The 14274-nt window shown below is 36.5% G+C and overlaps 1 protein-coding gene across 1 annotated transcript; it reads left to right on the top strand.

Moving 5' to 3' along the window:
- The first annotated feature begins 2860 nt into the window (after positions 1–2860).
- Positions 2861–3895, top strand: LOC108456225 (protein LITTLE ZIPPER 4-like). The gene is made up of 2 exons (XM_017754822.2): positions 2861–3078; positions 3458–3895. Exons 1-2 carry the CDS (start codon positions 3055–3057, stop codon positions 3710–3712), a joined length of 279 nt encoding a protein of 92 aa, XP_017610311.1. The 5' UTR covers positions 2861–3054; the 3' UTR covers positions 3713–3895.
- The last annotated feature ends 10379 nt before the right edge of the window (positions 3896–14274 follow it).

A 14274-nucleotide genomic window follows, 5' to 3' on the forward strand; every position in this document is an offset into this window, starting at 1 on the left:
AAGAAATATTGTTAATCTCGCTTGAATTGTTCTCGGGGTTGCGATTGATGCTTACATCAGCAACAAGTCTAAGATCAGTGAGAGCGATTAGCAAATTAACATTCTGCCTACCACCTTCCTCTCGCAAAAACGTTGTAAAAGCCTAGGGATGAAGCTTTATCTCACAGAAATGATAAAAGAAATTCATTAGTTCTTCTTTGTAACCCCACAGTATTAAACCTAACTCGTCCGTAGAATTATGAGGCCATGTATTACTTTCAAGCTGTGCACCAACAGACTGGGTGACCTCCTTATTGTCACCACGCCTCCACTCGTTGTAGCTGAAACCTTCTAAACAATAGCGAAACACGTTCCTCGTTGTTATAAGATCTCTAAAACTAGCAAATGTCCAATGTGAAGCCTCTGAAATTAAGTTAAGGCTTCGGGTGTAGGGAAGGTTCGTTGAAACAAGCACATGTCTTGGCTCGATGAAGACTACTGGATAGGAAACCCAAAGCCATTACCGAGTTTACTGCGGACTTGGATGTACTTCCCTAATTCAGGTAAAGATTGGAACACTAGTTTACAATATTGCTCCTCATCTTCTTGCGATGGGTGAAATAGTAGAACCCCGATGAGTTCTCCTAATCGTGGCTCTTCAACTGATACAAGTGCTGGAAAATAGAGAGGAAAGGAGCCACATTATGCTTACAGCAATCGATGAAGTAAACCCAAAAGTTGAGCAAGAGTAAAGTGTGCACCGGTAAATGGAACCCAGCCTCAAGTGCGTGGAGGGGGAACAGCAAGCTATCCTCAGTGACTACGCCCAGCCTATTGAAACCCTCTAGGATGGAAAACTTGTAGGCAAAATGAGGAATCTTTATCCCTCACATGGCCAAAACTCATCGCATTTCCTCTGTTTTCACGGTGTAGGTGTAGAAGTTGTCCGCCACTGGAACTCTTGATGATCATTCTTGTAGCAGATGGCTTGGGATGATTCAGTTACCGACTCCCCTCATTCTCAACATGTTCGATGAAGAAAAGAAAAGAAACAAAAAAAGAAAGATTTTTACCTTGAGAGAAATCTTAGACTGGTTCTGATTTTGAAAGCGTTAAGAATGAATTTTAGGGTTTTAAAGGATCCCCTTCTTAAAGAAAAAATTTTTCTCTCGATATGACGATTCCAATAACGAAAAAATCTCAACGGTCAAATCCATGCGAGCAAGATCTACCCATACATGTGGCGAGGTAGATGTCAGGTTTTAATAGCTCGCAGTGTACCCAACAAGCTACGTTTAAACTCGAGGTGATGGATATAAGAAGAGCAACTTTGTAACCCACCTTAAACCCACTAAGGGGGGACTATTGTTATACATCAGCGACCACTAACCCGAGTCCTACATAGGATCCGAGTCACCTACCCATGACCCGGATAGATCCTACCAGATGATTGAGTAAGAGGTGAATCGCGAGAGGACAACAATGGGAGTTCATAGACCTATCTCCCAAGGAAAGCTTGCGTATCTAACTCACACAAACCAAAGGAAGGCCACGATCTCAGCTCGTATGCGTCCAAGAAGCTCACAGAAGGGGGACCGCATGCTCCACAGGCAACCCAGAGTGAAACACGTGTCCAGTAAGCCTGAAGCCCGTATCGAATGTTAGTACTAGGAACAGAAAGAACTATGTGCTCCACAAGCAACCTAGAGTGAAACACTTGTCGAGCGGGCCTGGAGCCCGCACGGAATGCCAATGCTAGGAACGGCGGAGTCAGGACAAAATAGTGGGGTCATATTGTGAGCTATAATAGCATGTATAAATACCCGAACACTTCCATTAATAACACACGAGACAAATTACTCAACAAAGTCATTTTACAGGAAAAAGGGCTTATTTTACATTGACCAAGTTATTTTCTGTGAAACAAACACAGGAAAATATAGAAAACATTTTACGTAAAACATTTTACATATAAACAAATGGACCCTAAGTTTAAATGCAAAAAAAAAAAGTGTTTTCTAATAAAATTTTAACTTGATATTTGATAGTGTCGAAATAAAAAAAAAAAGAGTCCAATAACCAAAATGCATTGCTCAATTGATGCGCCACGGGACGTAGGACTAGTACGGCGGGGCTTGGGTGAGTCGTAAGTGATGAAGATGGGATGGCAAGGCGGTTGATGGTTTGGGCGGAAGCTCAAGCTTGCGAGAGACATGGCACTTCGATTTTGTTTATTATTTAGTTTATTTAATGTTTTTAGATTTTCATCATGTTAGAAGAACTGCTAATGGGTTTGCCGATTCTGTGAGTCAATAGGGCTTGGATTGCGATAAGTTATGAATTATCCCCCAAAAGTTTCATAATATTGTACTGATGGATTTTATTTTTTCTTGATACAACGATCATCGTGCCTCAATTGAATGTAACTTGGCTTCAACTATTGCACTTGCCCAAATACTAACTTCCTATTCTTGCAAACTAACCCCTTCAATTTTGGCTCTTCAATGACATTTAATTTAGGAGAATTATATTGGAGTATTTAGCATTATTCAAAAAATAAAAAGAACAATAAGAAGAAGCATATATGCGAGGGATGATCATTTATATCACTCTTTCTTAAGTGGAATAAGGGCATATGTTCAATATGGGCATGTTGTTTACATTAATTTATTTTACTGAATTTTTGGAGAGTTAATTGTTTTTGTTCGTGTTTAAATATGTATTAGATATTAAAGTATAAAGATGCAGGAGAAAAGAAGAATCAGAACAACACAGGTATTGATGCCTCATCTTCTTGTCCCATAAGCATCTCTTTTTGTGCTTTTCACTTATGCACTCTTCTAACAACTTAATCAACTTTATTCCTTCTTTCCATATCCAACCCAATCTCTCGTGCATTTTGTACCGTTAAAGTAGTAGCATAATCAAAGATCTACAGGAGAAAAAAAAGGCAGACATGGGGGCTTTGTTGTTTTTGAGTAACACATTTTACGTTTGGAAATTTGTGTTCTTATTTCACTCAACTTTGTATTTAAAACCAATACCAAAACCCTCAACTATCCTCTCTCTATCATAATGCTCTTACTTGAAGGATTCAAGGTATGCTTCGCATGTTTCTAATCTCATCACTCTTTGTTCTTCATTTCTAGGCTTTTTGCTATTTTATCTTCCAGCGTTTTTATAATTCATGGTAGAAAATCCTTACTATTTATTTATCTAAAGTTAATGTGCGAGTGCTGGATGTGTACGTGTCCGTCATAGGTGTAGTTTTTTTTTCGAAGCTTTTGTGCCAGGCATGAGTGTTAACACGGGTAGAATACTTCAAAAATTTCAAGAGTGGGAACAACATAGATTTAAAGTTAATATCCGGTCAATTTCAACTAAACCTTTCAAGCTTTGATCCTTAATTAATACAACAGATCATTTTACCAATTTTCGATTTCTTATTTTACCATGTTCTCTGTATGTATTCTCCTAGTACATTGTTCCAGGTGTAAGGCAAACAGGGTCCAAGATGGATAAACTCAACTCACAGCTATATTGGCATAACTACTGCATAATCAAAGAGAATGAAAGGTTGAGGAAAAAGGCTCAACAGCTGAACCAAGAGAACCAGGCTCTGTTGTCTGAGCTGAGGCAAAAGCTAGCCAAAAAAGGACGTTCCAATCCAGACCAAGGCCCCTGTCTTTGCTCAACTTCAAACCCCAACTACAATCAACCACATAAACCCTAAATCATAATTGGAGAAACCAATTGACATTCATGGCATTTATGTTTAGCTACGGAACCTTTTGTTTTTCTGTCTTTCTTCTTTAAGGAAGAAAAAAGAAGGGGAAATTGTTTATTTGAATAATAAAGTTATGAGCTACAAGATATAGAAGACAAATAATTTCAACTTTCTATTTGCTCCCTAGAACGATTGCCTTTGGAAATTAGAATTTGAGCATTGATTATCGCTGTATTTGTTTGTTTGTTTTTTTTTTTTTTTAAATATCTCATAGGTCCTTGTACTCTTCTCAAATTTAGATTTTAGTCTCTATACTTTTATATCCTGAAATTTAGTCCTTCTACTTTTCAGATTTCAGAATTTAATTCAATTGTTAATACTCTTAAATTTAGATTTATCGAATAATCTTAATAGTGTTAATAATTGGATATGAATTTTGAAATCTGAAAAGTAGAAGGATTAACTTCCTAAAATAAAACAACATGGACTAAATTCCAAATTTGAGAATAGTACAAGAACCTATGGCATATTTTAAATTTTTTAAATAATTTTTAGTTAAAATATTAAAAGTTCATGAATTTTTAATTAAAATATTACAGATCTGAATGAGTAAAAAACTAAAGATGGACACAAAAGTTAGTTATACAATTTGAAAAACTTTTTATGTTTGTGGGCATTAGTCTCTTACAAGATCTAGTTTAAGTTTAATTCACTCACTAAATTACAACATCACTCCTATATATTAACAGATCACTCTTTCCACTATAACTTTTCCCTAAAAAACTTAGTTACAAATGAAACAGAAAGAACAATTTGTTTACAACAAAACTATACTAAAATAAGTTCTTCACAATGAACAAGATAAGTGATCTCAATCTCATTTATAAAAACTTTCAACAAGCCTTTGTTAGATAGACTTATGTTAGCTTATTAAAATTACAATCAATGTGAATTTCAATCTTTTTAAATTCAGCTCAAGCATTTCTATAACATCCTATACGCGGTTTGACAATCGACGTGGATAAGTAATGTCAAATTGACATTTTCATAACTCATACATTTTTTTTTTCTTTTTAATAAAAAAACACTCATTTCACACCTTGGTAAAAATTATTTAAACAATTGGTAATATTATAAAGGTTATTCATGTTAGAATTATTTCAAATCATTTAAAAGTCATATGGACATGTCTAATACGTAAAATGAGTTTATGAATCTCTTTAAACTTGAAATGTGATTTTTCATAATATTGAAGAAATAAGGTTAGACACTGTGAAAAATAAAATAAAATAAAATAAAATAAAGAACACACAGATTTTTATGTGGAAACCCTTTCGGGAAAAATTATGGGCAGAGGAGAAGAAAATTCACTATGTCGAATTTAAATTATCACAAGAGGAATAGACTATGTCTATTTATAGGCTTGTAAAGCCATATTCTAGTAAGACTGAAACTCCTTATTCTAATCAATATAAAATAGATGGAGTTTAATAAGGTTTAAAAACCTTATTCTAAAATAAAATAAAAGAAGTGTAATTCTATATGGATTCTTCTTTTATTTTATTTTACAATTGTATTTTATTTAAATAAGGATTCGGGTCACTTAATTCTAACAATCTCCACCTTGGCACGAATTCTCAATGAATAAGTTCTTCATCGCGAACTCTCAACGAACAAGTTCTCCACCTCTTCCATAAAACCCCTTAAGGGTTTAACTTCAACAATGAACACCAACCAAGTCTAAGCAATGTTCAAACTTGGTTATAGGAAGTGACTTAGTCATCATATCTACAGGATTTTCATGAGTACTAATTTTGCTCACAACTATATCACCACGAGCAATAATATCACGAACAAAATGATACCGAACATCAATGTGTTTTGTTCTCTCATGAAACATTTGATCTTTTGTAAGAAAGATGGCACACTGATTGTCACAAAATACTGTGCTGATTTAAATGTCTTCATTGAGTTCACTAAAGAGTCCCTTCAACCAAATAGCTTCTTTACAAGCCTCAGTAATCGCCATGTACTCAGCTTCAGTGGTAGAAAAAGTGACTGTAGTTTGCAAAGTGGCTTTCCAATTGATTGCACAACCTCCGATTGTAAAGACATAACCTATGAGAGATCTTCTTCTATCAAGGTCTCCAGCAAAATCAGCATCAATATACCCAATGACTCCATCTCTAGTTCTTCCAAACTGTAAGCCAACATCAGTAGTACCTCATAAGTATCTTAAAATCCACTGAACTACTTTCTAATGTTCTTGACCGGGATTCGCCATATATCTGCTAACTGCACTAACTGCATATGATAAATCTGGACGTGAACAAACCATAGCATACATGAGAGATCCCACTGCACTAGAGTGTGGAACATGTGACATGTACTCAATCTCATCATCTGATTGTGGAGACAAAGCAAATGAAAGTCTAAAATGGGCTGCTAAAGGAATACTAACAGGCTTAGCACTCTGCATATTGAACCTGCAAAGAACTTTCTCAATGTACTCCTTCTGACTTAGGTACAATTTACTTGTTTTTCTATCTCTGAGAATCTCTATACCAAGTATCTTCTTTGCTAGTCCCAAACCTTTTATTTCAAATTCTTCACTTAGTTAGGCTTTGACCTTTCTTATCTCTCATTTATCTTTTGTTGCTATCAATATGTCATCAAAATAAATAAGTAGATACACAAAAGAACCATCACTGTTTTTCTTAAAGTAAACACAACTGTCAAAACTACTTCTTTTGTAATCATGAGAAGTCATAAAGGAATCAAACCTCTTGTACTACTGTCTTGATGACTATTTCAAATTGTAAAGGGACTTTTTCAACAAGCAAACATAGTCCTCTTTTTCTGAGACTGTAAAACCCTTTGGTTGTTGCATGTAAATATCCTCCTCAAGTTCTCCATGCAAAAATGTAGTTTTTACATCTAACTGCTCAAGCTCCAAATCATGCATGGCCACAATATCAAGCAAAACTCGAATCGAACTATGCTTAACAACTGGGGAACACATCTGTGAAGTCCACTCTTGGAATTTGACTGTAACCCTTTTGCAACAAGTCTTGCCTTATATCTAGGTTCTTCAACTCCTGGAGTCTCTTCTTTATTTTTAAGCACTTATTTACAACGAACAGTCTTCTTACCTTTAGGAAGTTTCATAAGATCCCATGTTTTGTTTTTGTGGAGTGATTCCATCTCCTCTTGCGTAGCAAACATCCATTTTTTTGAGTCTTCATAACTAACCGCCTCAGAATAATTAGATGGCTCTTGATTCGCATGTATATCTTCAGCTACATTTAAAGCATAAGCAACTAGATCAGCCTCAGCATACTTCTTTAGAGGTTTTATTTCTCTTCTAGTTTTGTTTTTGGCTATAAAGTATTGCGGTGAAGAAGTAACTCTATTATCAATTTTTGTACTGGCTTGAGGAGTCGACTCTGTATTAATATGATGCTCTACCTGCTTTTGATTTTCTTTATTGGAAGAGACTTTTAGGGATAAGTTAGGTAGCATAGCAGTTTCATCAAAAACAATATCTCTGCTAATCACAACTTTTCTATTTTCAGGACATCATAACTTATACCCTTTTACACCAGCTTTATAACCAAGAAAAATACATTTAATGGATCTCGGTTCCAATTTTCCATTATCAACATGAGCACACACAGGACACCCAAAAATCTTTAAATTTGAATAATTAGTAGGATTACCAGACCATACCTCTTGTGGATTCTTTTTCTCAATGGCAACGGATGGGGATCGGTTGATCAAAAAATATGCAGTAGAGGCTGCTTCGGCCCAAAACGACTTTGGTAAGTTGGCATTTGAAAACATACATCGAACCTTCTCCATTATCATTCTATTCATTCGTTCTGCAATGCCATTTTGCTGCGGAGTATGGCAAACTATCAAGTGTCTCACGATCCCTTCTGACTTGCACAATCTATTAAACTTATCAGAACAGAACTCTAAGCCATTGTTTGTGCGGAGGTATTTTATTTGTTTTCCCATCTATTTTTCAATCATAATTTTCCAAGACTTAAATATAGAAAACAAATCACTTTTCTACTTCAAGAAGAATGCCCAAACTTTTCTAGAAAAATCATCAATAAAGGTTAGCATATAATTAGCTCCATCTCTCGAAGGCACTCTAGATGGCCCCCACAAACCAGAATGAATATACTCCAATGTTCCCTTTGTGTTATGGATTCCTTTGGTGAATCGAACTCTCTTTTGCTTCCCAAAAACACAGTGCTCAAAAAAATTCAGTTTGCAAATTCATTGCCCATCAAGAACTCCTCTTTTGCTCAATTCTGCCAAGCCATTCTCACTTATACGCCCTAGGCGCATATGCCAAAGTTTAGTAATATCATCATCTGACAAGGAAGAGGAAGCGACAGCTGCATCACTAGTAACAGTAGAACCCTCCAAAACATATAACTTGGCAATCTTTCTCTACTCTTTCATCACAACAAGGGAACCTTTGGAAACCTTTGGCAATCAGTACCCTTTTGAATCAAGAGTACTCAACGAAATTAAATTTCTTTTCAATTCTGGAACATGTCGTACGTCACTAAGTGTTCTGATAACTCCATCAAACATCTTAACTTTAATTGTTCCAACACCTGCGATTTTACACGAAGCATTATTTCCCATCAAAACAACACCTTGAGACCTTTGTTTCATAAGTTGTAAACCAATCACGATTGGGACTCATGTGGAAGGTGCAGCTGAATCAAGTATCCACTCCTCGCTTACTTTAGAATCATTGTGAAGCAATTAGAAGTTCACCATCATTGTAGTCTTCTACAACATCGACTTCACCGAAATTTTACGGTTGTTTTCCTTTTGATTCACGACCTCCTTTTAATCTTATTTTGTAGATTATAGCACTCAGATTTAATGTGCCCTTTCTTCTTGCAGAAGTTGCAAGTTTTACCTTTGTTTGAATACTTTGATCTACCCTTAGATTTACCGCGAGGATTCCATTCTTGTGTCCTTCCACGATCATCATCAGCATTCTGATCTTGTCTCCTACGAACAATAAAACCCTCTCCCTGAGAGTCGAGTTTAACCACAAGATGCTTCATTTTATCATACGAGGTCAAAGAATCATAAACCTCATCACCTGTGAGAGACTCATGGCTATATAAAATCGTGTCTCTAAAGGTTGAATAAGACGGGGGCAACAAACAAAGTAGAATCGACCCTAGATCTTCCTTATCATACTGAACCTTTATGGCCTCCAAGTTTAAAAGAATTTTTTTAAACACTGTTAAGTGTTCGTGTACAAACGCACCTTCCTCTAAATGATGAGCATAAAGACGCTGCTTCATATGCAACTTGCTTGTTAGAGTTTTTGACAACATATTTGTTCTAGCCTCTTCCATAATGCAACGACGGTCTTCTCTTTCATTACATCCTGCAAAATTCCGTTGGACAAATGCAGATGTAATTGTGTTAACACCTTTTGATCCTTACGCTTCTTCTCTTCATCTGTTAATGTTGAATGCATCTTATCTATCCCTAACAGAGCATCCTCTAGATCCATCTGCGTAAGAACTACTTGCATCTTAATCTGCCACAATGCAAATCTGGTGTTGCGATCCAACAGCGGAATTTCATACTTCAAAGACGACATTACCGTGATTGAGATGAATAACTTGGAAGCTCTGATACCAATTTGTAAAAACTAAAATAAAATAAAGAACACATAGATTTTTACGTGAAAACCCTTTCGGGAAAAAACCACGGACAGAAGAGAAGAAAATTCACTATGTCAAATTCGAATTATTACAAGAGGAATAGACTATGTCTATTTATAGGCTTGTAAAGCCATATTCTAGTAAGACTGAAAGTCCTTATTCTAATCAATATAAAATAGATGGAGTTTTGTAACACCCCAATTTTCGGGAATTCTGTGAATGTTGGCATAGGTTTAATTATGTTAGTGGGCCTCTAGAAGGCCCAAGCTTAAGATAGAACCCGGCAATTTTAGTTAATTTTTGTTCCATAAGAAAAAGGGGGTGAAATTATGAAATAGAACCTATGTGAAAATGTTTGAAAATGCTATAGGCTAAATTGAAGTGGTTAAATAAATAGGAGTGCAAAATAGGAGGATTTGCATGACAAACCTCCCATTTTACATGAAGTGGCCAGCCATCATGTTGTTGTAGACAATATGAGCACTTGATGTCCATAATTCATGGTACAAATTAATAATGGGTTAGGTAAATGTTCCATGATAATGGATTAGGTAAATATTCCATGATAATGGGTTAGGTAAATGTTCCATGATAATGGGTTAGGTAAATGTTCCATGATGGACATTTCATATCTTTTGTATTAAAGAATTAAATGGATAAAATATGAAATTTTATTAAAAGAAAAAAGGGTGAAAAGAATAAAGTTTTGTCCATCTTTATTCATCATAGCCGAAAGTTAGAGAAGAGAAAGGAGAGGAGAAAGCTCTTGAATGTTCGGTCACTTGGGGAAGAAAATTGAAGGTAAGTTCATGGTAGTTTGCTTCTATCTTGATGTTCATGAGTTCTTCTTGATTCTACCTTAATTCTTGAAGCATATTTTGGTTTTTAGTTGTGTTGTAAGCATTTAGTCATGAATTAAAATGAAGGAAATGGTTGTTGTTTCATGTTCTTTTGATGAAAAATGGAAGATAGGTGAAGTTGAGCCAAACAAATGAGCATGCATGTGCCTTAGATGCTAAGGGGAAAAATCGGCTAACATGTTGTGCTTTAAAATGATGAAATGGAGATTATACTTAAGTAAAATCATAGATATGTGATGATTGATTGATGATATACATGTTTAAATAACATGCATGCAAGTTATGTGTGAAAGAGTGATTTGGTAATAAATCTGCTTGGGACAGCAGCAGTAATGTGACTTTGGAAAATCACCATAAATTGTGAGAGATGAATTAGAAGGTGAATAAATTATATAATTAAAGCTTAATTAGTCTAGTTTCAAATGAAATAAACGAGAACATATTTTGAATTATGTACAATGATAAATTTGATTCGTAATGAAGAGTGGTCAGATTAGTCAAACAGTGAAACATGGGAAACTTTAAGAAAAATCTGGTATTGATTGGCCAAACCAAAAATTCTGAAACTTTTATGGATAGAAGATATATGAGTCTATTTTAAGGGAAAATTAACGGAACTTGATTTGGAGTTTCGTATCTCTATTTATAAATGATTTAGTGACTGTTGCTCAGGAAGACAGCTTGCAGTGAAATTATGATTATGTGGTAAACATTGAAAAAAATTTGTTAATGAGTTGCTTATTGATTTCTTATAAGCTTACTATGATCTGTAGGTGTGGTTGGCGAATATTGTAAGGGGTTAATCGTAGTTTGTATTTGAATAGTTAGATTAACGTGTTAATAATCCAATTGTAGGCGGTTCGTGTGTGGATCACGTCGACATATATATCGTAAGCAAAAGTGTGTAACTAACACCTGTTATAGACTAGATCGGCAAAAGCCGAAAAGCGGTATTTTGAGATCTTGCGAGTGTGCTAATGCTCATGAGATTAATAGTTTGATGTATATGGTAAATTAAAGTGATAAGACTGCAGAGAGTCGCGATTAGTGCATTTCGATGTTTTTGGGCTTAATGGGCCAAAAGCGGGATAATAGGCCAATGGGCCCAAGTTGGTAAGAAAACACGGTAAGTTTTTACGATAAATGCGTAAATGGCTATGTTATGTATGAAAACCTTAAGAATAGTGAAATTACTTGAACACCCCTATGTATGCAAAATTATCGTTATACCCCTAGGGTTATTTTTTTCTGAAAAGCATGATGTTCTGTTTCTGTATATGTATGCCATGACATATTATTTCTGTTGCATGGGGACATGGGTTATATTATGGAGGAAGCGTCCTGGTGGCTATGCCATAAATATCTGATCTGGTGGCTCTGCCACATATATTTGCTCTGGTGGCTCTGCCACGATTATCTGATCTGGTGGCTCTGCCACATATATCTATTCTGGTGGCTCTGCCACGATTATCTGTATCTGGTGACTCTGTCACATTATACATCTTGGCGACCATGCTGCAAATTACGTGGTGTGTAGCGGTTGGGTGGGTCGAGTTGTCTCCCCACACGGTGTAAGGTTGGTACGGGGGTGTATATGGTTAGATATGGTTGGGTTTCTGCATAAACATGTAATATCTGTTCTATTCTGTTATGGGCCTACGGGCTTTATACTTAATTACATTTCAGGCTAAGGCCAACTTATTCTATTTACGTGGTTTGAGTGATATAGGCTATGGTTGGGTTAATTTACACTCGAGTTTCCCAAACTCACCCTTTTATTTTCCTCCACGCAGTAATCCCCAACCATAGTGGGCTTGGAGTGTGAGGGAATTGAGTGGCCACCGATTCGAAAGTTTGGTTTTCTTCGGTGAACTGGACATCCTATTATTTACGTTGAGGTTTGGGTTTTAAATGTAATAAGGCCGCTTAATTATTTTTGATGGTTTTAATATGTATTACTAAGATAGGTATTACTTATTTTAACTGTTGAAATTGGATAGCTTTAGGGCGCATTTTCAAAAAAAAAAACAACAATTGATTTCAAAATAACACAACAACAAGCAAAGCTTCTGCAATGAAAGTTTTTTCCAACATTAATCACTTTTCCTAAAACTGACTTAATCAAATCGGTTTCCTAGAAATATACATGACGTTAAAGTGTGGCAATGGCAGTGTGCATGTCTAGGATTGGATCCGAAGGGAGCTTGGTACTTAAGTAGTCCGATAGACTCACCTCCTATTTTCCGGTTTCCTACCTAGTGCACAGCTTCCATTCACTTTAACCTATAATGAAATTATCTTTTAAAACAGTAAGTAAATTTTTCTGGATCAACAATATAAAATGTTTTGAACGCTTCGATGTGGCATGTCGGATCCGATCATAACGTCTGGGTCGGGTTTGGGGTGCTACATTTAGTGGTATCAGAGCCTAGGTTGCAACAACTCGACTGTAGAATGGGTTTACAAAAACAAAGATTTTCGAAAGCAAAAAACTCGATTTTCAAAATTTAGATCTTTAGAAGGTGGAATTTCGAATCTCCGGCTCAAGTCTGTAAGTATTCTGAATTTTTCAATATTTTCTGAATTATCTGTCGTCTTTGAAACCCTATTAGGATACTCTAGATAGGATGATCTGAAACCATAGGAAAATCGATAGGAGGCTGAAGCGCAACTAGACTTCAATTGCAGTGAAAACAAACTCGAACTCTTATGCGATTCATAAAACATCGTAATAAACTTTGGAATATTAATTGATGCATAAAAATTCGTAATCAAGATAATACGATATGAGTACAAGAGGCCGTGGGCGGAGCCGAGGAAGTGCTCGGCGAGATCTTCGTCTTGAGACATATGCCGCGATGGATGCACGGTACCACGGCAACAGAGGTAGAGTCTTATGACTACGTGCCGAGGATGATGCCTTGTCACAGGAAATGCTTCGTGTTCTGGAAAGGTTTGTCGGGGCAAGTACGGGCAATGGAGTTCGAGGATCTATTTCGAATGACTTGAACTATGAGTGGAGATCTTTAGGGCGTGTCGGTATAGCCCCAAATGTGGCAGAATATTGGTTGGAGGCTACAGAACGGATTATGGACAACTTGGACTGCTCTGAGGAGATTGTGAGTGGGGTATCTGTAGTAAGTCCTTTGGGTCACTCGGTTAGGGTAGACAAACTGTATAGGGATGTACCCTTAGAAACTCAAGGTAAGATTTTCCCTGAAGATCAGATGGAGTTACCGTTTGGAGAGTTTGATCTCATTTTGGGAATAGACTGGCTTGTTAAGTATAAAGTGACTCTGAATTGTGCTGCTAAACGAATGGTGTTAAGGACTATAAAAGATGAGGAGGTTATGGTGATAGGTGAGCAAAGGGATTATTTGTCCAATATGGTGTCGGCATTAAGAGCTGAAAAGTGGATTCGGAAAGGTTGTGAGGTCTATTTGGCATTTGTAAGTCTGTCAGAAGAGAAGGGACTGACAGTGGATAAGGTTAGGACTGTAAAGGAGTTCCAAGATGTTTTTCCAGAGGAGCTTCCAGGATTGCCTCCGAACCGAGAAGTGGAGTTTGGAATCGACTTATTGCCTGGAACGGCATCAGTGTCTATCGCACCATATAGAATGACACTGAAGGAGTTAGTGGAGTTAAAGGCTCAAATTCAAGAGTTGTTGGATAGGGGCTTCATTAGGCCAATTGTGTCTCCATGGGGAACACCGGTGCTATTTGTGAAAAAAAAAGACGGGACAATGCGCATGTGCATCGATTACCGCCAGTTGAACAAACTGACGATAAAGAACAAATACCCTCTGCCAAGGATTGATGATTTATTTGACCAACTTAGAGGAGCTTCTGTATTTTCTAAGATCGACCTCCGATCTGGATATCATCAGTTAAGGGTCAAGGAGGCAGATATCCATAAGACGGCATTCAAGACTCGGTATGGTCATTACGAGTTTTTGGTTATGCCATTTGGACTGACGAACGCTCCTGCAGCATT

Source organism: Gossypium arboreum, chromosome 12, assembly GCF_025698485.1.
Source record: "Gossypium arboreum isolate Shixiya-1 chromosome 12, ASM2569848v2, whole genome shotgun sequence".
NCBI lineage: Eukaryota > Viridiplantae > Streptophyta > Magnoliopsida > Malvales > Malvaceae > Gossypium > Gossypium arboreum.